Source organism: Carassius auratus, chromosome 32 (assembly GCF_003368295.1).
Source record: "Carassius auratus strain Wakin chromosome 32, ASM336829v1, whole genome shotgun sequence".
Taxonomy (NCBI): Eukaryota; Metazoa; Chordata; class Actinopteri; order Cypriniformes; family Cyprinidae; genus Carassius; species Carassius auratus.
Genome location: NC_039274.1, coordinates 8,433,265 through 8,460,123, shown reverse-complemented (window position 1 = coordinate 8,460,123; position 26,859 = coordinate 8,433,265). Strand labels below are relative to the sequence as shown.

The 26,859-nt window shown below is 36.4% G+C and overlaps 1 protein-coding gene across 1 annotated transcript in view; it reads left to right on the top strand.

Annotated features, from left to right (window-relative positions):
• LOC113051523 (disintegrin and metalloproteinase domain-containing protein 10-like) overlaps positions 1-26,859 on the top strand; it is a 71,562-nt gene that overhangs the window by 38,278 nt on the left and 6,425 nt on the right. Inside the window, exons 4-11 of the mRNA XM_026215350.1 lie at positions 203-361; positions 7,415-7,515; positions 7,849-8,007; positions 8,096-8,188; positions 8,580-8,766; positions 10,176-10,229; positions 25,057-25,220; positions 25,885-26,068. Of these exons, the coding sequence (XP_026071135.1) occupies positions 203-361; positions 7,415-7,515; positions 7,849-8,007; positions 8,096-8,188; positions 8,580-8,766; positions 10,176-10,229; positions 25,057-25,220; positions 25,885-26,068 (1,101 nt within the window). The remainder of the gene's footprint in view (positions 1-202; positions 362-7,414; positions 7,516-7,848; positions 8,008-8,095; positions 8,189-8,579; positions 8,767-10,175; positions 10,230-25,056; positions 25,221-25,884; positions 26,069-26,859) is intronic.

Genomic DNA, 26,859 nt, shown 5'->3' with positions numbered 1-26,859 from the left:
ACCATTGGTTGTGTGGTGTGTGCACTGTGTGTGTTTATGTTTTTGGAGATGAATGACTGGATCATAATATGGAAGCTTCCATATTCCATAACATTCCCTCTGTCTCCCAGCATACAGAGAGAGAGAGTGCTCTTACTGTGCCCTGAATACTTTACAATAGCATTTGCTGGTCTTTAATCTCTGGTTTGTTTTTATTTTGCAGGTGAGAAGGGCACTCTGACACATGGCTCTATCGTGGATGGGAAATTTGAGGGTTTCATTAAGAGCCATATGGGCACATACTACGTAGAACCCTCCGAGAGATACCTCAAAGACCAGAATGTGCCCTACCACTCAGTCATCTACCATGAGGATGATATCGGTGAGCTGATATTGCATTGTAATGATCTACATCATAACCTTAATCAATATAATGTTTTAGTGTGTCTAGCTTTCTGACCGTGTTTGTGTTAGGGGTGGGCAATATCAGGAAAATATCATTTTTTAGGAATACCACGATTCACAATTTTATCATGCTTCTTTGTCATTTTGGTCTTACTATTTTACTATTTTGCTTACTATTTTGGTCTTACTATTATTCTTATTAAAGCAACTGTATTTTCATTCTTCAGTCATGAGCACTTTTTTATGGTTTGTTGTTTTATTAACATTACTGACAAGCAGCAGCATGTTTTTAGTACTGCCACTTTAAGACCTGCATGCATCTAAGCATGCAGGTATTTTTCTTTCTTTCAACTGTTTTCTTTCACTTTACACATAACTGACTGTGTTAATATGTCAGCCACTGTTTGTCACAGTTTTTAGTGTGTGCACATTCTTCAGGTGTACACGCTCAGAAAAAGCGCACGTCAGAACAGCACGCAAATTAAATGTTTAACCGGCAAGGCTTTAAAGCGCAAAGTAATTGCGAATAAGTGCAGTGTCCCATAAGTGTAACTCTTCTGCTGAATTAACATTTTATGTGAATGTATGTCATGTTGTACAGTAGCCTATATTAAGACAGAGGTGCCAGAACTGCAACTGATATAATGTGTGCTGTAGCACGATACTTCAATATTTCCTTAAAAGCAGATCAAGGAGACATTTTAATAGTCCAAGATTAAAATTGTGATATTACACATCCCTAAATTTTTATAGATTCTATGGATTATTTTAGATTATGTAGATATATTTAGCAAACAAATCTTTTTGTACACATACCATTCAAATTTAGGGGGCAGTTTTTTAATGTTAATGTTTTTTAAATGCTTTTGAAAGTAGTCACTTATGCTCACTGAGGCTGCAATTATTGATAAAAAAAAAAGAAATAATAATAATATTGTGAAATATTATTACTATGTAAAGTAACTGTTTTCTTTTTTTTTATTATTCCTTTAACTGCATTGATACTGTTATTGATGCTGTTAATCAATTAATGCATCATTGCTGAATAAAAGTATTAATTTATTTTAAAAAAAAAAAAGCCCAAATTTTTGAACAGTGGTGTATATTCATCAAGTCATTTTAAGATAACCAGTTGCTCAGCTTTAGATGCATCAACATGTAAATAAACTACTTTTAGCAAAATCCCTTTTATGTACAGTGATCTTCCCCTTTTCCCCAGACTAGGCACAGACTACAAGTTTGAAGGAAACAAGCTTGAGTCCTGTAGTGTGCTGTGTGACTTTACAGTTTTTGTCTTAATTTCCCTATCTTGCATTCTGTCACTCTCTCCCTTAATCAAACATAGTGGTGCACTTTTCCAGCTCAGCAGGCTGATAAAGCCTCTTAAATACTAGTGTATGTTATCACTGTTAGAATATCCTCATGTAAAAGAAATTATAAAAAGTGACAGCCTGTCAAAGATTAGCAGCTTGGTATCTGGTACACTTTTCTCTTTATATAAATATTATATACACAATTGTTTAAACGTTTGGGGCAGTTGTATTATTTATTTTCTTTATTATTTATTTATTCCTTTGAAAGAAATTAATACTTTTGTTGAGCAAAAGTGACCGTACAGACACTTATAATGCTACAAAAGATTTCTATTTTAAATAAATGTTCTTCAAACATTCTATGCTTTTGAATTTTCTATTCATCAAAGATGTATCTCAGTTTTTACTACTGTTTTCAGCATTGATAATAAGAATAAATATTTATATTGAACACTAAATTAGCATATTATAATGGTTTCTGAAGGATCATGTAACACTGAAAATATATAAGCAAAAATAAGCTTATTATTATTATTAAAAGGTGTAATGGCACCTATTGAATCCGTTGTCAGTCGTCTTTTTTTTCTTATTATTCTTTTTCTTCTTCTTCTTAATCCGCTCTTGAAGTATATAGCAGCTCAAAATTTCTCTCACCTTTATGCTAATAACTTTTGAATCATGAGGGAAGGAAAATTATTGTATCCTCAGATTCCTTGGCTCATGCAGAGTCAAATTGACACCAAAATTAAAAAAAACTTAAGGTTTAGTTTTTTCGCTATTTTAATTGTTCGTAAAACCTACTTTTTAGAACTTGTCCATCCTAGACGATTCGTCCGATTTTCACCAAGACCTTCATCTTCAGACAAAATTGCCATAGACTACAATAGAGTATTATGATATAAAGTGCTATATTTTACAAATGCATTGGTGTAACATTACAAAACTTTTGTAAAAAACATTGAGACAATGACTTGAAAGTACTCATAAAGTTTTGAGACAGTGCCACCTTGTGGTCAAAAGTTATAATGAACTTTCAAATAAATGCTAATGCCTTTCTGTGAATTTTGCCTCTTGTAATGAGACTGGTATTAAAGGGTTAATTCACCCCAAAATGAAAATTATGTCATTAATCAGCTGCCCCATGTCGTTCCAAACTCATAACAGCTTTGTTCATCTTCAGAACACAATTATAAATATTTTGGATTAATATTTATAATTAATCCAATAGCTGTTGCTGTTGCTAAGCAACCATGACCTGCTCTCTCCACGAAGACGCGGAAATTTCAGCAATAGATTAATGGATTTGCAGCACTAAAAACTGCTTGCAGTAGCTCTGCTACTAAATACATTTAAAAATCCACATGCAGCTATCAGCTGTTCCTTCATCTTGGCTGGGCTTTCAAAGTTGTTACGGAAAAGGTGAGGAAGTTACATCACCTGCGGTGCGCTTGCGGCATTCTGAAAAGTTGAGAACTTTTTAACTCGATGTGGTTCGGACGCGCCTGGAAAAAACGAGCTCGTTGCGACCGCGTTGCTTCCATTATGAGCGTGCATAACACGCGCCTACATTTGAAATAAAGAACTTGAGCGCTCAAAAGATGCGATATGTGAACGGTGAGTGGGGGGAGTGCAGGGGGGTTTCTCCTAAAGTCCACTGTTTTGAGCGTGTTCAGCTCCAGGTTGTTAAGACTGCACCAGACAGCCAGCTGCTCAACCTCTTGTCTGTAAGCAGACTCGTCACCGTCCTGGATGAGGCCGATGACTGTAGTGTCGTCTGCAAACTTTAGGAGCTTGACAGAAGGGTCTTTAGAGGTGCAGTGGTTGGTGTACAGTGAGAAGAGCAGTGGGGAGAGAACACATCCCTGAGGGGCACCGGTGTTGGTGGAGCGGCTGTTTGACATGAATTTCCCCAGTTTCACTAACTGTTGCCTATCTGTCAGAAAGCTGGTGATCCATTGACAGATAGAGCTAGGGACAGAGAGCTGGGTCAGTTTGGTCTGGAGGGCTGTTGGGATGATGGTGTTGAAAGCCGAACAAAAGTCCACAAACAGGATCCTCACATAAGTCCCTGTTTTATTCAATTATGAAGAAGATATTTAAAAAAATAATAATAATCTGTTGTTGTTTTTTTCCATACAATCAAAGTCCGTGGGTCCAGTGTTCAATAATGTTTGGACATTGGCTTTCAGAATATCTTCTTTCATGTTCCACAGAAGAAAGAACATCATAGAGGGTTAGAACAATCTGAAGGTGAGAAAATTATGATATTTGAACTGTCCCTTTAAGAGAATACATTACAAAACTGGACAAGCAACAAGGAAACTGATTCTAATATTAACAGCATGTACTAGTGCAAAAGGAAATGAAGTGTCTTTTCCTCACACCTATGTCATTCTAGTACTTTGAAGTGATGAAGTGCTCAGTATCGCTATCAGTTGTGGGAGGAACACGATAACTAACTCTAGCTCACAGACATATGCTGTTTACATGCTGAGTTGGTGCATATACAATAAGTTAGAGAGTTTATCATCATTAAATAGAGCTGATGTGTGTTCATTGCAAGACTGGATGCGGTCAGATGGGGACAGCGAGTTTCTATCTATAGCAAGGAAAAAGAAAGATTTAATTGTGGCTGACAGTGGTCTATTGAAGCACAAGTACAGAGGTCAGGAGAGCAGCTGGAGAGGGGAGTGAACTCTGGATCACTCATTGGCTCATGCCAGGCTCATAATGTTTCATGTGGGTATGTTATAAATGAAACACACACTTTAAGGAAAACCTCACTGAACCTTTAAATGCTAAAATCAAAAATTTTGAAGAATGTAATTGACCATATTTAGAATTGGTTTCAGTCAACTTCTCTTAAAAAGAAATGCCTATAATTAATTATTCTTTCATTGGGCTGCTGTTCTTAATATCTAATTTAAGGGAATTTATATTAACTAGAATAATTTAATGCTCCAGCAGAGCTTTAGTCCTGGAGCCGCTGTAAACCAAGATCACAAATATATCCCTTTGAGAAATCATCAAATTCATCATTTCATCTACATGCATTCACTACTGTGAACACATCTACTGTACTGTATTGATGCAAATTAATGGATAACTAATATGAAGTTTTTTCAGGAAGTCTTTGTTTTCCTGTAGGAGACATTTTCCTGTTCAACATCCTTTTGGTCCTGGGAATATTACCTTTCAACAAAGATTTTAGAGTTCAATTTAGGTCTTCTTACTAACCTGGCATTTGCCTCTGGTAATTTTCGTTTTTAATGGATCATTTGGCATTATTGCATTATTTGATAAACTCAGTCATCACAATATGGGTTGTTAATACTGAAACCCTGCACTTCCCATTTGAGACAACCTCTCACAACCACAGCTTGCGTCTCTGAGTAGTTGTTTGTAGTTTTATTTATGTGGTGGTGTTGTTTTGCTATTTATTACTTAGCAAAAATGTGTCAGGGCATGAATAACAAATAATCCACATTTTTTATTTTATTGCAAGAGTAAAAATAAATCTGGGATTTTAGCTAAAAGCTAATTCTTCCATTTAGATTACTTTGACAAGTCAGAGACTTTTCTCATCTCAGAAGACAGATTTCAGTACTTTCCTCAAGGCACTTGGGATTTCCTTTCAGACTCGTTTCATCTAGACAGATGTCTCTCTTGTTCTGCCCAACATAGATTTGCATTTGGATAGGGCCGTATTCAGTGTGGGACAATAAAAACCTCACAGAGAAGAAATTGAGTCGTTGTGATCAGAGATCAGCATGACAGTCTTTTCTTAACTACCACCATGACCTTCAGCCACATACATCTTCTCTTCTCCTCCATGCCCTCACATGACAGAGCACATTTTGATGACTCATTGTCTGTACATGCTAACATCATTCCACAACAGTCAGTTCTTGCTTGAAGTAAACAAGTTCTCTCAGGAGAATGAGTGATGTTTATGGGTGAGCTTCAGTGTCTTCACACTTCCTTGTACACCTTTTTCATCCTGTGAATCATCCAGTGACGAATGGGCTAATACAGCAGTTCCACTCAACCAGATACATAATCGTGATGTCATGAAGCCATGCACATGATGCCGAATTGTATAGATTATTAAGAGAGTAACTTGTGTGGGCTTTCTCAGTGTCTGTGTTTGGATACTGTTTTCTGTGGAGTTCTCTTAGACACTGAGTGAACTTTCAGAGTTCTGCTGTCTCATTAGACCAGCTCTCATCTCTCAAACCTGAACCAGTCATGGGTAATTAGACTATTGTGTAAGAGCTGCAGACAACATAAAACTGCTTGGGTTCTGTTGTATTCTTTTCATTATTTGTTTGCGGTCTGTCTTTATCTAATCTGTGAGTTGTTAGATACTCTGCTGGTCATCAGCCAAACTGATATTCATCAGAATAATATCAGCTGTACCAAATTTTAAGGCAGTGAATTTTTTCTGTACTGACAGAATTGTACATTTTGATGTATTATTTAAAAAAAAAGTCCTGGGAGCTTGAAATAGCATGCCTGAAATAATGGCTCAGAATTTGGATTTGTGCAAGGTTGAGTCCAGAGGTGATCAACATAACATATCATGTCAATTCAGGATCAATAATTCCTTTTTACAGTGATTGGAATGTTAAAAGATGATAAAAGAATATGATTGTATTAATGGGGCCCCATTAATAACAACAGAAAAAAATCAAAACCCATAGAAGCATGCAGAAAAGCAAATAAAGTATTATTTATTTATTTATTTTTATTGTAAAAAAGTTTAGACAGACATACCACTAAAAATATAAAGTACAATATCTAGAGTAGACCCTTGATTATAAATTCATTTTAAAATCTGCTGATGTTTGGTTATTGCAAGAAGTGAAAGCAGAGTCCAGAATAAAATCTGCATAAATATTGCAAAAATATTTTATATGATTTTCCTCTTAAGATATATTTAGTGTACTTTTTTTGTACTTTTATTCAACAAGGATGCAATAACAATGGGGGGGGGGTAGATTTCTGGATCATGTGACAATTAGGAATGGAGTAATGTCGGCTGAAAAGCTTTGACATCACAAGAAAACATTACATTTTAAATAAAATATATTAAAAATAAAAGAGTTTTTAATTGTATTTCATAAATTATAGTGTTTACTGCATTTTTGGACAAACTCCAAACTTTTAAACAGTATTTTGAATAGTGTTTTATCCATTAAATATAAAAGTTGTGAGTGTGAGTGAAAGTACAGAACGTTTTCTTTGTTCAGTCATCAAATGTAGCCGTCAAGTAGTGATTGGTCAGCAGTAGCAATAATCAAAGAACCTGTCAGTGCTGTGTTAAATTCTGTAAATAGTAAGCAGTGCAGTTAATATAATAGATTTTATACTCTGCAGCCACAAAAAGGCTGAGAAGTCAAATATCAATAACGCTTTGCGCGGTTCCCATTACAGTTACAGTTACAGGAATAGGTGAACTTGGTAACTGCTGCGTTTGCAGTTTTCCCTTAGGTCTAATGTGTGATAGTGCTCTTTGCAGTTTCCTCACTGTAAAGCTTCATATTATTATGTCTAATACTGAAGTTTAAAATAAATAGAAAATGTAAACAAAAGGGCATAAATTAATGAAGTTGAGTGAATTACAATTGCAGCGGGTCACCTGATTAGAGACTTCACATGTTAACAGTATGGTTCATGCTTTGGTATTCAAGAAACTCTTAATTTTACCTACCCAGATTATCCTCATAAATATGGAGCAGAAGGTGGCTGTGCAGATCACTCTGTTTTTGAGAGGATGAAGAAATACCAGGCATCTGCAGTGAAGAAGCCCACCCAGGTCAGCACCAACAACCCTGATATCACCAACTAGCATCATGATCCTGATCTCAAAATACAAACAAACATGGAAACCGGGCCACACACAGATATTTGGAACATTTCCTGTTTCCGGTGGTTCTGAATTTCAGATTTTAATTTGATACCTTGCCTAAATACATCCATAATTCATCAGATATAAATTAGATATAGATTCTAAATTATGAGAAATGAATTTTTTTATTTTTATAAATAATTATAAATTATTTTATCTATTTGCCCAAACATAAATGTTTTTATTCTTAGACTCTTCACTTAATTTTTTTTTATGCATCCTGCTGATTTTTTTCTGCAGCAGCCGAACCACGTGATTGACGAAGAGATGGCTGATGGACCGGTGATTCTGAGGAAACGTCGTGCAGCACAGGCAGAGAAAAATACCTGTCAGCTCTTCATCCAGACAGATCATCTCTTTTACAAATACTACGGCAGCAGGGATGCTGTGATCGCACAGGTACACCTGAAGCACAGGTGACTGTGGTATATGGTACCTGCAGCTTTTTACATTGTACATTTATATGGTTGTTCTTTTGGGTTTGCAGATTTCCAGTCATGTGAAGGCCATTAACTCCATCTATCAAAGCACAGATTTTAAGGGCATCCAGAATATTGGCTTCATGGTGAAGAGAATCAAGGTGAGTGTGTTCTCTCTTTCTTCTGTCTACTTTTTAATTATATGCATGTCATTCCCTAGTGAAATATAGATTAAGTGTAATTTGTAGTTACTGATGCTAATGTAAATATGTCTGGAATATAAACAGGATATTCTTCTTCAATGTGATTTGCTGGTTAGAATACAAGTTCCATCAGAGGGGTTACAGATCTCAGCCAGGATAGACCAGATATAAATAAAAGCATGTCTGTTCTGTACTGCAGCTCTTTTGAAGACTTGTATAGTTTACTTTTTGGTCCCAGGCTGCTACTCTAAAATATTTTTTTGCTGCTTAAAGGGGCGTTCACACAGAACATGAACATAGACTGCAGTCCGTTGTATTAATCTGATGTTTGTTTGCATTTTCATTTCAGATCAACACTACTGATGATATAAAAGATAATATATCTAACCCTTTTCGATTACCAAACATTGGTGTGGAGAAATTTCTTGAGCTCAACTCTGAGCAGAATCACGATGACTTCTGCCTAGCCTATGTCTTCACAGATAGAGACTTTGATGATGGAGTCCTGGGTCTGGCCTGGGTCGGGAGTCCTACAGGTACGATCAGAGCTGCCTTAAAAAGTCTCCACAGGTTTGTCTCTTGAGGGGGTTTTATGCGTGTGCTAGTGACCTAAATTAGTGTCTGCTAATCTGAAATGATTGCAGCATGCATGTCAGGAGGTGAGGCAGTGCTGGAGACCTGCTATTCAGATGTTTTGTTCATGAGTATTAACACTGACACTTGAATGTGGGACTGGTCCATTCTTGTTCTTTGAAGTTAGCTAAATGTATTCTTTGCAGGAATTTGCATTTGGAAAATAAATGTAATTAATAAATATTTATTATTATTAATTAGAAATATTTTTTTTATAATAGAATTAATACATTTATTTGTATTAAACATGCAAATAAATACTGAAAATAAATTTTAAAAATGCTAAATATTTTATTTTAGGACTAGGTTTAGGGTAAGTCTGTATTAATTATATTTAACTTATTAACATAATAGAAGTCTATGAAGTCCTTATTTAGACATAAGTCTATGAAGTCCTTATTTAGACAGAAGTCTATGAAGTCCATCATATTCTGCATTTTCTGTGAGATTTTTATTGTAATTTTTTTTACTTTAAGTAGTTTTCTAAACTGCGTTAGTCTCAAGGTACAGAGAAGTTAGGACAGTTCTGCATTAAAGCTTTGCACACTGAATAGGCCCATAGAGCGGAGTACATTTTGCCTTTCAGCTCTGCTTGATAAACACCCTGTTAGTGTTTTCATATAGTTGCTTTTCTTTAACACAAACATGCACACCTTAAAGGTGCTATAGAATACATTGACACAATATTTTAAATTGTTCTCTGATGTCCCTAGAGTGTGTATACAAAGTTTTATCTCAAAATACCCCACAGATCATTTTTTATAGCTTGTTGAATTTGCACTTTTAGGAAATTTTAAGTGCATGTCCCTTTTAAATGAAAATTAGCTGGTGCTCCCACCTCTCTTCCAATGTTGCCAAGTCCACTATTGCTGCCGGTTGCTTTTCATGTCAGCAGGAGGGTTTTGTTGCAAAGTCCTGGCAACCCTGCTCCCTTCTCAGAAGAGTGCGGAGCTTCAAGAGCTCAAGAGCTTACTGAACACATTGCTAACTACATTCCTATTCGTGATCATTCTGGTAGCACGTGAAGGCAGCATTAGTGAAAACAGGCAGAGACAATGGTAGCTTTAGCAACATTAGCCTTACAGAGAGCCAAAGCTCTATTGTGAAACAAAATATGACGCGTGATGCTTACTTTTTCTGGACGTTTGAGCACGATGCATTTGTATCAATCCCTCTTCCAGAAGCAATTTTTGCACAACTCCAGCACTCACTGGCCCTCATTTGTGAGGCAGTCTAGTATAAAATGTTAGCACAAAGTAGAGGACTTTTCAGCAGAATCACGATGACTACAGCCTAGCCTGTGTCTTCACAGATGAAAACTCTGATGATGGAGTCCAGGGTCGGGCCCGAGTCGGGGCTCCTACAGGTACGATCAGAGCTGCCATGCAAAGTCTCCACAGTTTTGTCTCTTGAGAGGTTTTATGTGTGTTCAAGTGACCTACTAAATAAGTGTCTACTAATTAGGGTTGTGCGATGTGGACAAAAAAAAACCTATTGCAATTTATTTGATCAATTTTGCCATTTCGATTTTAATCACGATTTTTACACACACACCGACATGCTTTAGAGTCATAAATGAATTCAGTATGAATTGGAAACATATTTCCAAAAGAAAACCAATTAGAGTTTTATAAAAACGTTGTACCATGTCTCTAGAACAGACATAAGTCAAAATAATCACTAAGTAAAGCTGTGACAAAATGTCTAGACATGTAGCAAAAAATAAGTAAATAAATCCCGTGTCCAGGGATTTTTTTTCTTTTTTGCCTTGCATTGGTCATAGAGCTCAATGTAGCGGTGCCTCAGGTGTTGAAATATATTTGTTATACATTATACAGGTTCACATGTACTCCGTTTGCAGTGCGTATACAGTATGTGTATGGGGTACAGAAGCAGCAGTGTGAGTGCAATATTGTAACGCGAAAGCACATTAAAATAATGCACAAGCACGAATCTCTCTGCTCATATGCAGATTTCCTTTGCTCTGTCACAATACCAGATGTGCTTGCTCAGATACACGCTGCTCTCACCCGGAGAGAGTGAGCGCACTTAAAACATGCCTCTCATCTAGCTCGAACTGTGTTCTGTGCACTGACAACTCTTTCTATGCTCATGTGCTAGATATGAATTATTTAAGCACCTTTCTATTTCTATCCTTTTCTGTTCACATCTTTCGCATCTTTTACCACGTGCAGTGTGTACACTCTGATCCGTCAACATGGGCTCGGAAAAAAAATATGCACCACAGACAGAGTGTGTGAACCTGGAGTTATGTAGGCATATGCCCAGTCTGTTCTGTTCTCGCGCTCCGTTCAGGTGTGCTGCATTCTGATTGGATCAGATAGCATACTGCAGGAGGATGGGACCGTGGAAAATTGTGCTATAAAATGATTTAGAAATTGTGCAGGCTCAGATCGTGATTTTATGATGATTTTGATCAATCGCACATCCCTACTACTAATCTGAAATGATTGCAGCATGTATGTCAGGAGGTGAGCCAGTGCTGGAGACCTGCTATTAAGATGTTTTGTTCATGAGTATTAACACTGACGCTTGAATGTGAGACTGTTCATGTCGTCTCCATTAACCTCAATACACAGTCTGACAAGACCTCACATTGTTTGTGTGTACATGAACTATGCCAGTGGTTCCAAATCTTTTTCAAATCGAGGCCCACACAACCACACACTAATGTTTGCGCGGCCCACTGCAAAAAAATTCAACTGATCCCGCTATTGTTGGGTTAATAACTTAGTACTCAGAAGCTAGATTTTAAACTCTATTTATTGAATGAACTAGGGCTGTGCGATATGGAAAAAAAAAACTATTGCGATTTCTTTGATCAATTTTGCTATTTCAATTTTAATTGCAATTTTGACGCACGCAGATAGGCTTTACAGTCATAAATGCATTCAGGATGAATTTGAAACATATTTCCAAAAGAAAACCAATTAGAGCATTATCAAAAATATCTATCACTATTAGGGGTGTGCACGGATAGTCGAACATTCGAATATTCGTTCTGCTGTAATTATTCGATAAATAAAAATTATATTTGAATTCTGCTATTAAAAAAATCCACAATAAAACTTAATTCAGTCACTTTCTGTGATTCTCTACCGAATATTTGAAAATGGCTGTAAGCAAAAAATATTTAATGAATGAATAAGAACTGTGGTCTTTTACAGTGCTTCAAATATGCTGTGGAGAATCACTGAAAAAGAACGAATTTAAGAACATTGTTGCGGCATATCACACTCAAGCAACAAATAAACACCGCTGACTTGGAGAATGCAGGGAAAAGTTTTCTTCTCGTGTCTGCCCTAGACCCTCGGCACAAACGTCTCCAGTTCCTCGAGGAAAACATGAGTGAAGTAAGAAATTATTTTTTTTTGGAACATTATCAGAGCATTTTCATTATCAGAGTGGGGCGGATGCAGCCGCCACCACCAACGATGAAGAGGATCCGGTGTTCTGACACCGGCAATGCCCACTCGTCGGAAAAGGCTGAGCCAGTTTTTCAGCAATGATTATACAGAGAGTCCAGCCGAGACTAGTGGGAACAGTTCTTGCTGGAGCCATGTATTCCACCAGATGAGGATCCCATTCAGTGGTGAAACGAAAACACAAAGCGCTTCAAAAAACGTAGTCTCTCAGCACTCCGTTATTTGTGTGTCCTGGCAACATCTGTGCAGTCAGAGTGCGTTTTCTTCGCAGCCGGCCTTATTGTTAACAGACTAAGGAGCTGACTTCCCCCCGATCATGTTGACATGCCTGTGTTCGGCACCTCCGAAATCGGATCTGGCACCTCATTTTGGCGGATCCCCTTCCTCCAGGGGTGGCGTTTCCATATGGCAGACAGATATGTGCCGTGTAAAATTAAACAAAATTCATATCTCTATTATAATTCGTTATTATTATTTTAAATCAGAGGGTTTTATAAATATTTAACCAATGATAAGTATTTAAAAGAGCTTTTCAGTAAAACTTCATTACGCCATTGGATCCTCAAGCTCTAAGCGAAACCTCATCACTTCACCTCGCCTCCACACAGATTGACGCGCGCACTGCCTGGAGGAGACAGATCTATTCGCAAAGGAAGGGTAAACAAATAACTGTTTGAATAGAACAGCATTATCTTTACTCAAACACTATGTCTGTAAAGGCTAATGTCTTTGTGTGTTTGAAGTAAATTTTTTGCCATCTAGCCGATATTCTTTTGTACGTTTTGAATATCCTGTGCATAAGCGCTTTATCGTTTATATCACAAGACACTGGCCAAGTTTGCTAAACAACAAGAAAAACTAAGCTGAAATGCAGACAAGATGCGCTGAAGAGAAGAGCGTTTATGGTTTCGAATGACTGATTGAATCTTGTTTGTGTGGATTTATTTTATTATTCAAACCTACAAGCTTTGTTGAATAAATGCAGGGATTTACCTCATTATAAACTTGAAAGCTGTGAGAATTATTAAAACCACAGAAATGTAGGACCTGATTAAATATATCTATTACACAGAGATTTGAAAAATAAAATTCCACAACTTTTTCAAAACGTTTTTAGGCCTGGAAATTGTTGTTTTAAAATCGCATGGCATTTTCATGACCTTACAGACCCTAAATGCACTTAAACTGGTCCAGCAATGTGATTGCACGAATGTTCGGTTACCTCTCCCTCCTGTAATCACATGCCGGATCCGTTACCCCGCTTTGTTCCAGGACCTCACAATTTACAAATTAAGCACTGCCTGTGTTCCTTAACAAGAACATGTAAAACAATAGAAAAAAAAGAAAGATTTGCAGACAGTTTAAAAGTTTCCAAGTTAAATGTAGGCTACGGTCTGTAGCCTAATTGCTGCAGGCTGCTTTATTTAAGTTTTTTCTTTGTTCACTTTTTTTTTCTTTGCTTTTAATCTTTACTTTTTTGTTTGTTTGCACACATTGTTTAAGGTTTTCACGAAATGTTGCTGAAAAATAACGTCTGTCTTATTAAACTTAATTTAAATAAACAAATATTCGAATATTCGTTTTTTGTGAGCTCAAATATTCGAATTTGATATTTGCGGAAAACGCCCATCCCTAATCACTATAGTAAAAGTGTAACAAAATTTCTAGACTTATGGCAAAAAAAAAAAAAAACCCTTTTCCTAGGACTTTTTTTTTCTTTTTTGCCGTGCATTGTTCTTAGAGCTCATTAATTGTAGCGGTGTTGAAATAGATTTGTTATACATTATACAGGTTCACATGTACTCCGTTTGCAGTGTGTATGCAGTATGTGTATGTGGTGCAGAAGCAGCAACGAGAGCGCATTATTGTAACGCGAAAGCACATTAAAATAATGCACAAGTGCAAATCTCTCTTTCCGCACGCAGATTTCATTTGCTCTGTCACAAAACCAGTCATGCTTGCGCAGATACATGCTGCTCTCATGTGTGCACTTAAAACATGTCTCCTCTCACTTAAACTGCATCCTGTGTGCTCACAACTCTCTCTATGCTCATGTGCTAGATATTAATTATTTTTGCACATTTTTATTTCTAGCCTTTTACCGCGTGCAGTGTGAACGCTCTGATCCTTTAACATGGGCTCTGAAAAAAGGCGCATCACAGACAGTGTGTGAACCTGGAGTTAGGCATATGCCCAGTCTGTTCTGTTCTCGCGCTAGGCGCGTTGCATTCTGATTTGATTGGATAGCATACTGCGGGAGGTCAGGGCTGCGGAAAATCGTGCATGCTCAAATTGTGATTTTATGATGATTTATATTAATCGCACAGCCCCAGAATGAACTGGCAATGAACAGAAAATAACTCGGGCTGGCACCGCTCAGCAAAACGGGAAAACCAGATCCAGGCAGAGCTCGGCAGCGGGTAGACAGTCAGCGGAGCAAGCAGTCAGGAGGGAACATGTTGGCAGCCATTTATGCATGCTTGAATTTGCTGTTCTGTATAATATGTATCAAAAATATAAATATAGAAAACTAGGGGGCCACGGCCCACAGGTTGAAAACCACTATACTTTGAGGGCGTAACTGTTCCTTAAAGTTAGCTAAATGTATTCTTTGCAGGAATTTGTATTTGGAAAATAAATGTAATTAATAAATATGTATTATTATTAATTAGGAATATTTTATTTATTATAGTAATAATACATTTATTTGTAATAAACATATAAATAAATACTGAAAATAAATTGTAAAAATGCTAAATATGTTAATTTAGGACTAGGTTTAGGGTAAGCCTGTATTAATTATATTAACCCTTGTGTTATGTTGTGGGTCAATTTGACCTGTTTCGATTTTCTAGTTGTTGGAAATACTGGTTAACCTATGTTTTTTTTCTTGATATTTAGTGACTTTTTCTCATTTATCATCATGAACATGCATGCAAAGTTTCAACATGCTGGTGTTTTTTGACATATACAAACAAAATTACTATTACGTTCGTGATGTTCGCAGGTCAATTTGACCTGCATATTTTAACGCTCTAAGGAAACTGTACTGAACCAAAATAATAAAATTTCTTGGTTATATTTTGTTATTTTATTATTTTACTACTTTATGAAGCTAAAAAATTAGGTTTTGCACACTTATTTCAATACAGAAAATATTTTGTAAGCCACAGATGGTAAAAATTACCTATCATTTATTTTTTCAAGCTACCTGAAATAATATTCAACCTTTTTTTCTTTTATTGATATTTTGTGACTTTTTCTCATTTATCATCATGGATATGCATGCAAAGTTTCAACATGCTGTTTTTTTTTACATATACACGCAAAATGAATATTGCATGTGTGATGTTCGTGGGTCAGTTTGACCCTCATAAACAGCCATTCAAAAGAAACTGTACAGACACAAAATAAAAATAAAAATTTCATGTATGTCTGGCATCAGCTCCAGTTCTAAAGTGTAAGTGTATCTAAAAGTGTTCTAACCCTAACCAAACACACTTCAAAAAGCTAAATCATGGTGTTCAAAATTAATGGCAAATTACAAATGACAAACCTGAGCTACCCAAAGAGATTCTGAAAATGGAGGGCAGAAACGTGCATCTGGAGTCAGACCCACAGAAAATAAAGGAGTGAACACAGATGATAGGGAAAAAAATGGAAGAGATGTGAGGTGTGCCCATTCAAGCGCAACAGCAAAACCAGCATCATGTGTGTGAAGTGCAAGAAATTCATATGCCAAAAGCACACACTTGCTGTTTGCTCATCATGTCAAAAGTAACTTCATGACTTTATCAAATGAGTTTACAAAACAGCCAACTGAAGAAAATAAAAATTTTCATTATACAGCTACATTTAATTGTTCAGTTATGATGTTCTAAGAAAAAAAAAAGCAAAAAAAAAAAATTATATGCAAAACAAGTCAGCATACTGTTTATTTTCAAATTTTGTTAAAACAAAATATCTTTAAAAATGGTTAAAAAAAACATTTTCATTAAATCATACCTTCAGATATATTTTTGGGGGACTATTTGACAAATGTTGATAATAAAAGTTTTCAGTTTGTACCTGAATCTTTGTTGTTTTTCATAGTGTGATTTTTGAGGAATTGTATTGAATCCAATTAGGGTCAATTTGACCCGCTCCATAAAGGGTGTACACAGAAATCGAACAGTGCACAAGGGTTAAACTTATTAACATAATAGAAGTCTATTCAAGTTTATTTTTATTTGTATAGCGCTTTTTATGATACAAATCATTACAAAGCAACTTAACAGAAAATTAAGTTTCAACAATATTTAGTAGTAGCTTATAAGTGGTGACTGCCAGTTTGTGTGCATATGACAGGATTTTTCAGAAAAATCTATACAAGACGTAGTCAGCCAGACGATGAACATTATTAACAGCAATTATTATATGATGCAATTACACTTGTAGCAATATTTGTTAGTTCTGTTTGTTGATTCAGGGTTAGCATCATCTGAGGTCCTCTGAGGGTTCAGCATCATCTCTTCTCAGGTGTAATGGATCCAGACTGGAGCTTGTGTATATGTGTATATTAGTTTAACCCATGCTAAAGAATAAGAAGGTGCATTTGTCAGATACAACTGCAGTCACAAATTTAAGAGATACATTATTCGAATGCTAGGTGAAAGAGATGCGTTTTTAATCTAGATTTAAACAGAGAGAGTGTGTCTGAACCTCGAACATTATCAGGAAGGCTATTCCAGAGTTTGGGAGCCAAATGTGAAAAAGCTCTACCTCCTTTAGTGAACTTTGCTATCCTAGGAACTAAAAAAAGTCCAGCATTTTGAGACCTTAGGGATCGTGATGGATTGTAACGTGGTATGAGTCTAGTTAGGTACACAAGAGCTAAACCATTTAGGGCCTTATAGGTAAGAAATAATAATTTGTAACTGATACGGAATTTAATAGGTAGCCAGTGCCTGGTACCTGGTAAGGACTCTAGCAGCTGCATTTTGGACTACATGTAGCTTGTTTATTGAAGATGCAGGACAACCACCTAGAAGTGCGTTACAGTAGTCCAGTCTACAGGTCATGAAAGCATGAACTAGCTTTTCTGCATCAGAAACTGGTAACATGTTTTGTAGCTTGGCAATGTTTCTAAGATGGAAGAATGCAGTTTTTGTAACATGGGAAATATGGTTAAGTTGCTGTCTAATATTACACCCAGATTTTTGACTGTAGAGGAAGTAACAGTACATCTGTCTAGTTGCAAATTGTAATCTACAAGATTCTGTGTACTGTTTTTTAGTCCAATAATTTATATCTCTGTCTTATCCGAATTTAATAGGAGAAATTTATTGGTCATCCAGTCTTTTACTTTTTTAACACACTCTATTAGCTTAGATAATTTAGAAGTTTAGTCTGGTCTCATTGAGATATATAGCTGAGTATCATCAGCATAAAAGTGGAAACTAATCCCATATTTTCTAATAATTTTACCAAGGGGCAACATGTATATTCAAAATAGAAAGGGACCTAGGACGGATCCTTGTGGCACTACATATTTTATTGGTAATAAATGAGCTGACTCCCCATTTAAATAAACAAAATAGTAGCGATCAGACAGGTAGTATCTAAACCATCTGAGAGCCTACCCTTGAATAACTGTATAGTTTTGTAATCTATCTATGAGTATGTCATGATCTATGGTGTCGCACACAGCACTAAGATAAAGTAAAACTAGCAATGAGATGCAGCCTTGATCTGACGCAAGAAGCAAGTCATTTGTAATTTTAACAAGTGCAGTTTCTGTGCTATGGTGGGGCCTGAAACCTGACTGAAATTCTTCATACAGATCATTTTTTTGCAGGAAGGATCTCAATTGAGCAGACACAACTTTTTTTTATTTATTTTATACATAAATGGAAGATTTTAAATAGGCCTATAATTTGCCAGGTCACTATGATCTAGTTTAGGTTTCTTAAAGGTTCCTATGACATGAAAATTTCACTTTCTGAGGATTTTTAACATTATAATGAGTTCCCCTAGCCTGTATATGGTCCCCAAGTTTCTAGAAATTCTAATCGGTGTAAATCGAGATTTTGCTATCTTTCTCTGCCTTTGAGAAAATGGAAGCTCAAACAGGCTGATCTTGAATCTCCTCCTTGTGACGTTATAAGGAGAAATGTCTTTCTCTGATTAGCCCGCCCAAATATTTACATATAATTCAGTCGCAATGTCAACACAGGTGTTACAAACAGACTTTTATGATATGGATTCGACAGCACCGCCACAAACAGTAAGTAACAGTGTTCATTAATGCCTGATCTGTGATCAGTGATTTTTGATGTGTAGCTAATCATTCAAGTTCATACAGACTTTCTTTAAATCGTTTAATACTGTTTATGCATCAGTGAATCAAGCCAGTGACTAAACGATCAACTTCACGTTGTTTCTCTTAGTAGCATGAAACAAATCTGTTATTTAAATTGTGATTTAATTACAGAAAGCAATAAAAGAACGCTCCCTTTTTTTTCCGGAGCTGTCACACATCTTGAGTATATCTGCACTCTTGCCTAAACTGCCGTTACAATGAATGATGCTGTTATGCTGCACAACAAAGCTCTTACTGTATTCATGTGGTGCATTCATGTGTTTGCTGTTAGTTGTGGTGAAAGCATTTTGTGAGAGAAAACGTGTAGCAAAAATGATGAGATCACTGCATTCACGCGATAAACAGACTATGTTTACTCAATGCTCATTACTGCAGCCTTTCATGTGATGGGAAAAGATCCAAAAAATAATTATATAATCAACACTTCCACGATTTGTTAATCTCGACAGCTGTAATAGTAAATAAATAAATAAATAAATATAAAAAAAAAAATATATATATATATATATATATTTGAGAGGGGTTCCACGTGTAATATGAATTTCGAATGCAAAGATGTCAGCCAATCACAACAGTTGTCATTTACTCGGAGTCGCACAGTAGACCCGCCCCTCCAAACAGAGCATTCAAGGCAGAAGGCTAATATCAGGATATAAAAATGCTTTTTATTTCTAAATTTTAAATGTAAGAATCATACTAACAATATAAGTACAACTAAGGAAACATTAAAAAGCATTTAAAGAAAAGGAAATAATCCATGTCATGGGACCTTTAATAAGAGGCTTAATAACCGCCCGCTTAAATTGCTTTGGGACGTGACCTAAAGATAACAATTAGGTAATAATATTAGAAGCGGTTCTTCGGCTAAAGGTAACAACTCTTTCAGTAATTTAGTGGGTACAGGATCTAATAAACATGTTGTTGGTTTAGATACAGTGATATTTAGCTCTTCCTGTCCTATAGTTGTGAAGCACTGCAGTTTATCTTTGAGTGCGATGGATGAAACTGAAGTATTAGACACTGTAGAATCTACATTCGCAATTGTATTTCTAATGTTATCTATTTTATCAGTGAAGAAATTAATGAAGTCATTACTATTAAACGTTGATGGAATATTTGAATTAGGTGGCGTCTGGTTATTTGTTAATTTAGCCACTTTGCTAAATAAAAATGAGTTAAACCTGTATCCTGTTTTCTGGGTAACATTGAGAATATCCCTATATATTGTTGCAACATCTCCACCACGACCAGTCTGACGGGGCTCATGCTTATAACAGTAGTTTGGTGGAGTAGACTCATTTAAACCAATACTATCATTTGGTTTTAGCCAGGTTTCAGTCAAGCAGAGTACATCAAAACTATTATATGTGATCATTTCACTTACAATAACTGCTTTGGGTGTGTGTGATCTAATATTTATGAACTTTAAAAATAGTTTTTGTTCATTTACTTTACATTTTTCTGGTTTAATCACGATAAGATTTTCTCTAGATCCTACATTAAATTTATATTTTGACCTCACTATTCGGGGAACAGACACAGTCTTAATAGATTGGACAGCACAAGTACTTCTATCATTTGAGCGTGTAGAACAAAAATCATCATAATAGTTATTTGAGAATTGTCTTACTAGTCACATGGAGCAATGTGTCCTAGAGATGTTGTCAGAGAGTAGCTCTGCTCTGACTCTGCTTGGGTGCAGGCCATCAGCGCGAAATAGCCTAGGACGCTCCCAGAAAAGATTCCAATTATTAACAAATAGCAGTTTCTGTTCTTTACACTGTGACAACAACCATTCATGTAAAGCAACAAGTCTACTGAATCTTTCGTGTCCTTGTCTAAACGTGGGCAGTGGTCCTGACACGATAATCGTCACTGCGGGCATTGTGCTGCGAACCGTCTCGATCAGGCTCCTGAAGTCCCACTTCAGCGTCTCCGTCTGCCGCAGCGTGGTGTCGTTAACCCCGGCATGAGGCACGACCGCTCTGGAGCTCTCGTTGGCCATCAGGATCGCGGGTATCTGTGCAGAAACATTGAGAACAAGAGCACCAGGTAAACCTTCGGTTAACGTAGCACGGACGTGTCGGACGATGGAGTCTCCGATAATCACAGCGTCGCTTCCCGTCTCGCGGAGGGTTCCGGGTGGAGATCTCGAAGACCAGAGAGGGAGAAGTCGTCGCCCAGGGCCTGGCTCACGTCTTTCGCTGTGGATGCACCCAGGGTCTGTGGTGTCCCGGCGCCGGAGTGAAGGACATCTGGGAAGATCGCATTCTGGGTGCACCGGGCCTGTGCAGAGAAACACACAGAGTAAACATTGTGGGACTGTTAGCAGTGTGCTGTATACTTACCCCGGACTTGTGAGCATCAGCCCGGGAGGTTTCCAGCGCAAGAAGGTTGCGAATCTGCTTCTCCATGGCCTCCAGCTCGAGCTACGCTGAATGCAGCTCGAACGTGTCCTCACCTGCAATCAAAGGTAGACATCCGCCATTAAAGCAAGTAGTGAGTAAAGCAATGGTAATGTGTGTGAATAGAGTACTAGCAATGCAAGTGCGATTAGCAGCAACCATACTGCCGATGCTAGCGGGCTATAAGCAAATAGCGGACCTGGGAGATCAAAATAAAACTAGTGATAACGAGGCGCTCTGATTGATTTTGTTGTAGAATATGATAGAGGATATATTCACACGTTATAGAAACGGAAATTATGGTGTATAAAATAGATTTTTGTCCTTATTTATTTCAGAATCAATCTTTGCACGACTCCAGCACTGAATTGACCCTTGTTTGTGAGGCAGTCCGGTGAAAAATGGTATAGGAAAAGGTATAGGACTTTTCCGGGGGGGTTTTGGGACATTTTCTTTAAAAATGAAAGTTAACCACATGTCCTAAGCAGTCTATGGAGACTGCTATGTTCATTGGTGCATCCCAACATACAACAATTTTTTTTTAATGGCTCTTTGGCACTGACATTGTACCTCCAGCAGATACAACAAGAGAACAGTAATGGTGGACTGCAGCTTCTCATTTAGGGCTGTGTATATGCTAATAGGGCAGAGAGTGTCACAAATGGGTGGGACTTTCACAAAATATGTCATCATAGTCTGGAACTGCTTGTGTGGAGAGACTGTTTAGGATTTTTTTGGAGTGAGTGAGTGGATTTGTACCATTATAGGCTGGTTGTTTTCACACAGTGCAGCCACACCGTGTCCAAACACTCACTAACATGGAGATGCATAGTTTGTTGCATAAACAGTTTCTCCATAATGTAAGCTTTTATTAAAGTTTTGTTAAATTTTTGTATTAGTTTTTATTCAGTAACTCTTAAGTAATATTTTTAAGCACCAAATAAGCTCATATCTATACAATGAATTTGAATAATACCTAAAATCTGTAAATAATGTTGGTAATTCGACAAAAAGTACGAATTAAGTCTTTGATAGAGTCTTTTTATTTGCACTCAAATCAAAAAGCTTTCTAGAAAGGAAAAAAAAAACACCCTGACACTTAAACACTGTTCTTGAAGGGGGAACAAACACCTACTCACAAACATCCTTTCAATAAATAAAGGTAAATTTTCATTGTTAAAGTCTGCTGCTTCGGGCTCATTCTGGCTAGTCACAAGGGACAGCAGCAATTGCTGAGTGAATAAACTAATATCAGCCAACATTTTTGTGTTTGTATGCATGTGTTTGGCAGGGAACATAACAGAAAATTAATTCAAACATGCTTACAATTTGATACTAATAAGTGATGTATAGTGTATTTTGTATAGTTTGTTCAGCAGTTTGATTTCTGATTGGATGCTGAGGCTCTCTTATTGTTCAGATGTAATAATCTGTGATAAAACATTTGAATGGCTGAATTACAACATGCCTCCATTTCATTTCAAGCTTTTTTCCATTCAAAACAATAGCTTGAGATGACAAATTTCAAGCTCTAAATTATTGTAATAAAGTTTCTTAAGAGATTTGTTGCCCACCTGGCTTGTGAGTTGTTTTGCCAGTACACTTCATTTGTTTTCTTTATTCTAATTTGATCAGAAGGTGACTTTTGAAACATCTGAGCCACAGCTTCTGTGAGATCACTTCATTTCTACATTTCTCAGTGTTAACTGATTTATTAAGTTTAGACACCAGCGTCACCAAACAAATATTTCCCACTCCAAATCTTCCATCATTTGAACAAAGACATCATCTTGGCTTAACCCCAAATCATTGGTTGAGCCAGTGTTGCTGTGCCAGCATGGTTGGGATGAAAGGGCCACAGTTTTTATACTATTTGGACAATTATAGCTGGCTCTGCAAATTAAATTGTGTTAGAAGTAAAGAAAAATAAAAAGAAGAAAAAGTTAAAGTTCACTTGAACGTCCTGTAGAAATGTGTATGAGTTGAGCAAAAGAATGTATACAAAGTTGTTTTTATTGTAATTGCTCTTTTAATTTCTTTATGATTTCGCCACTTAACCCTTTCGAGTCGATTAACGAATATATGCGTTTTGAGTCATTTTCTCCTGATAACCCCGAAAAGAACTTAAATGACACTTTCAGTTTTAATCGTACAGATAAGAGCAATACATCAATCGAATCTGTAAAGGGTCTACTTTTTTTTTGGATACAGACATAATAACAACAAAACTTTGTGCACTTATAAAATAAAGATAACAAACAAGGTGCTCTGTCTGCAGCCTTTGTCTCCGCTGATCGTCATGTACAAACACGTAATTAAAATGAAGTGTAACTCCGTGAATACTCAACGAAAAGACATGAGAGAGATATCTATAGAAAGCTTGACATGTTTATTTTTAAACTAAACAAGTGATGCCAAAAACAGATATTCTGTGATAAAGTAAGCCATATGAAAGCAACGCGATGTCTGTTTTCATGTCTCCCTTCATTATATCTAATGTGACCACACCCCCGCGCTGAACGCGCTATTCAGATTCAAACTGAAGCGCGCGGCTTGAATACACCCACACAGAAGATAAAGTAGCGAGACTGTTCTTCAAGTTTTTTTTATTTTACTGTTTGCTTCGCGATGAGAGGAATAAGACATAAATCACCCCAAAAAGATGTGATGTGGTTAAGGATTTGAGAAATGGATTTCCTCAGAAAAAAAAAAAGAATGAAGCACTTTATTCAGCAGAGATCATAAACATGAGTAAGTCTCTTTTTATTTATTTATATACTTGTACTAGTTTTTACATAACGTGTAAACATTTTACTAGTTAGACTTTTTCCAAAGACTTTTTCCAAACTGTAATTCCTGACTAAATGTAAGTGAAACATTATGAAGTTTCAATAACAATATACAGTATTATACCATTCAAAAGCTTGATGTAAATAATATAAATGTAACAAATAGATAACTGTAACAAATGTAAAAACAATACTTTTCTTTCAATTTATTCCCCCTAAATATTCTCAGCTCTTTTCAACATTAATAATATATATATATATATATATATATATATATATATATATATATATATATATATATATATATATATATATATATATATATATTTTTTTTTTTTTTTTTTTTTTTTTGTAGAAAATAAGATTGTTAAAAGGATTTCTGAAGGATTGTGTGACTGGAGTAATGATGCCAAACAATTTGATTGAAAGTCAGCTTTGATTGTTTCTAATAAACTGTTTAACTGCTCCCCCAAGTGGATATTAAATTATGTTGTGGGATAATTAAATATATTCTTAATAAACTACAAACATAAAATTATATAGATTTATTTTGTTCTCACATTCTTTCTTGTAACTCCTCACTCACAGTGGCACAGTTGAATGAGAGGCTCATTATGCAGCTCATTATGCAGGCCTTTGTCTTCTCAGGTGTAAATCACAATGATATTCATATAGTTGACGCCTACTCACATATGACTTTTACCAACAAAAAGTGTGTTAGAAAATTTAAATCAATATATTGTTTTCTGTGAGTGAGTAAACAAGATGATTTTCACATAATTTAGAAAGAAAAATTCTAGGCTACAAGCTCCAGTTCTCAAAAATCCCGGGGAACCATTGTTCTTTATGTGTTTTATGGCCTTTTCAAGTGTTTTAACATTTTTAGTTTTTCACTAACCACGCATAATATTTTTTTTTCTCAAAAACACAATCATGAACATACATGCATTTCACATATTATTATTATAGCCCAGTTTGTGCTGATTACAGTGAGATTAGACTTTACCCATTTAGATATTTATAAGAAACTGAAAAAAGCACAAATGTCAGGGCATGACAAAACTTCTCCAGGCCCCAAAAATACCCTTAGACTCCAGTGGGTTAAGAATGATGAGGATAATATTACCATCACATGGAGATTTTTTAAATTTTGGATTCATTTATTGTTTATTTTCTGCTTGTCTGGTTTCAGGCAGCTCTGGTGGAATCTGTGAAAAGTATAGAGTGTTCACCGATACGAAGATGAAGTCTCTGAACACTGGTATCATCACAGTGCAAAACTATGCTTCACACGTTCCCCCTAAAGTCTCCCACATCACCTTCGCTCATGAAGTCGGACATAACTTCGGCTCTCCGGTGAGTTCTTCTCACTGAATCATGTGTAGCATCCTTGACAGATTAGCAGTAGACAATATACACCTCAGCTGAAGGCTTTATGAACAAATTAATCTAGCTAGTCTTTTAGAATAACCTGATGTCAAATTTTTGCTATCTGCTCTCAGTATGGGCAAGCTGAACATCAGCTTAACTTGGCCAGACTCCTTAAACCAGTTTAGGACCAACAAACCAGCTTTATTCTGAACTGATGGGTTTTTAAACAGGAATATTATATTAGTATGAGTACATGAGGAATATTAAAATGACAAAAAATGCCTGAGCAGAGAGAATTGAGAAGGATAACAATCCTACTCATTTCAATAAGGATTCTGAGATTTTTAATGACACAGAGAACCAGGACCTTATTTTAACAATTTTTTATTTATTATTTTGTGTCCAGTCCCCATCATTGTAATGGTGCATTACCTGTACATATAGCAGGGAGAGCACCCCCTTCTGGCCTTAGTAACACCTCCAAAAGCAAAACTTTTTTTCTTGTTCATTCTGGTACTGACCAGGTTTCCAGCCCTTTCTTAGCTTCAGGCAAACACTGCAGGGCAGTAGTTGCTGGTATATTTAATATGTTGAGCGTGTCTGTATGCTTTTTACAGATTACACCTGTCTTCTTTTCTCTGTCTTCCAGCATGATTCAGGAAGTGAATGCACTCCGGGAGAGTCTAAGACTCAGGACCAGAAAGAAAAAGGCAACTACATCATGTATGCCAGAGCCACATCAGGAGACAAGTTCAACAACAACAAGTTCTCCATCTGCAGCATTCTCAATATCAGCCTAGTGCTGGAAAAGAAAAGATCCATCTGCTTTGTTGGTGAGATTTTAACCTCATACACGAATCCACTGTAAAAACAAATATATACAAAAATATAAACACACACACACACACACATATATATATATATATATACATATTTATATGTTGAACGGTACCAATACTAATTTCTCTAAGTATCGATACTAGCCGAGCTGTCACCTTCACTTCTCTTTAAATGCGCGTTGACAAACACCACACGTGACCGCAGTGCCTGTCTCGTCTCATTCGCGCTAGTTAAACGGCAAAAGTGAATAGAAAGATAGCAAGTGCAGCACCCCCCGTGACCAGCTTTGATTGATAAAGAACAAAGCAGTTCTCAATGGACACGCAGTGCACCTGTGTTTGACGTACCGTGAGCTATAGTGTGAAGGCCCACGACTCGCCGTCACTTTCTCTCACATGTGCAAAGTGTGTGAGAGAGAGAGAAAGAGAGAGAGAGTGAGCGAGTCTTACATACATGCAGAATTGACGCGCTACATGTACGTGCTAAACGATATTCTTTGTTGTATTTTACTGTTTGTTGTATTTTCTTGTTTTCCTGAAAAAATAACGGAGTTCTTAGTAGTGGGTGGAACTAATGCGCAAACGGCTCATTGATTGGTTCTCACCTCCTGAGCATATCAGTTTAATTGAACGCAGACAACAGAATTAGTAGAATATATATATACTGGTTATTTTCTGCCATGATAATATCCAGTATTTGTACAGATATTTTGGTTAACCCTAAAAGACAATGCAATGAATTTCTCAATTCAAAATACAGGTAAAATCCAGTACATTATGTCCAA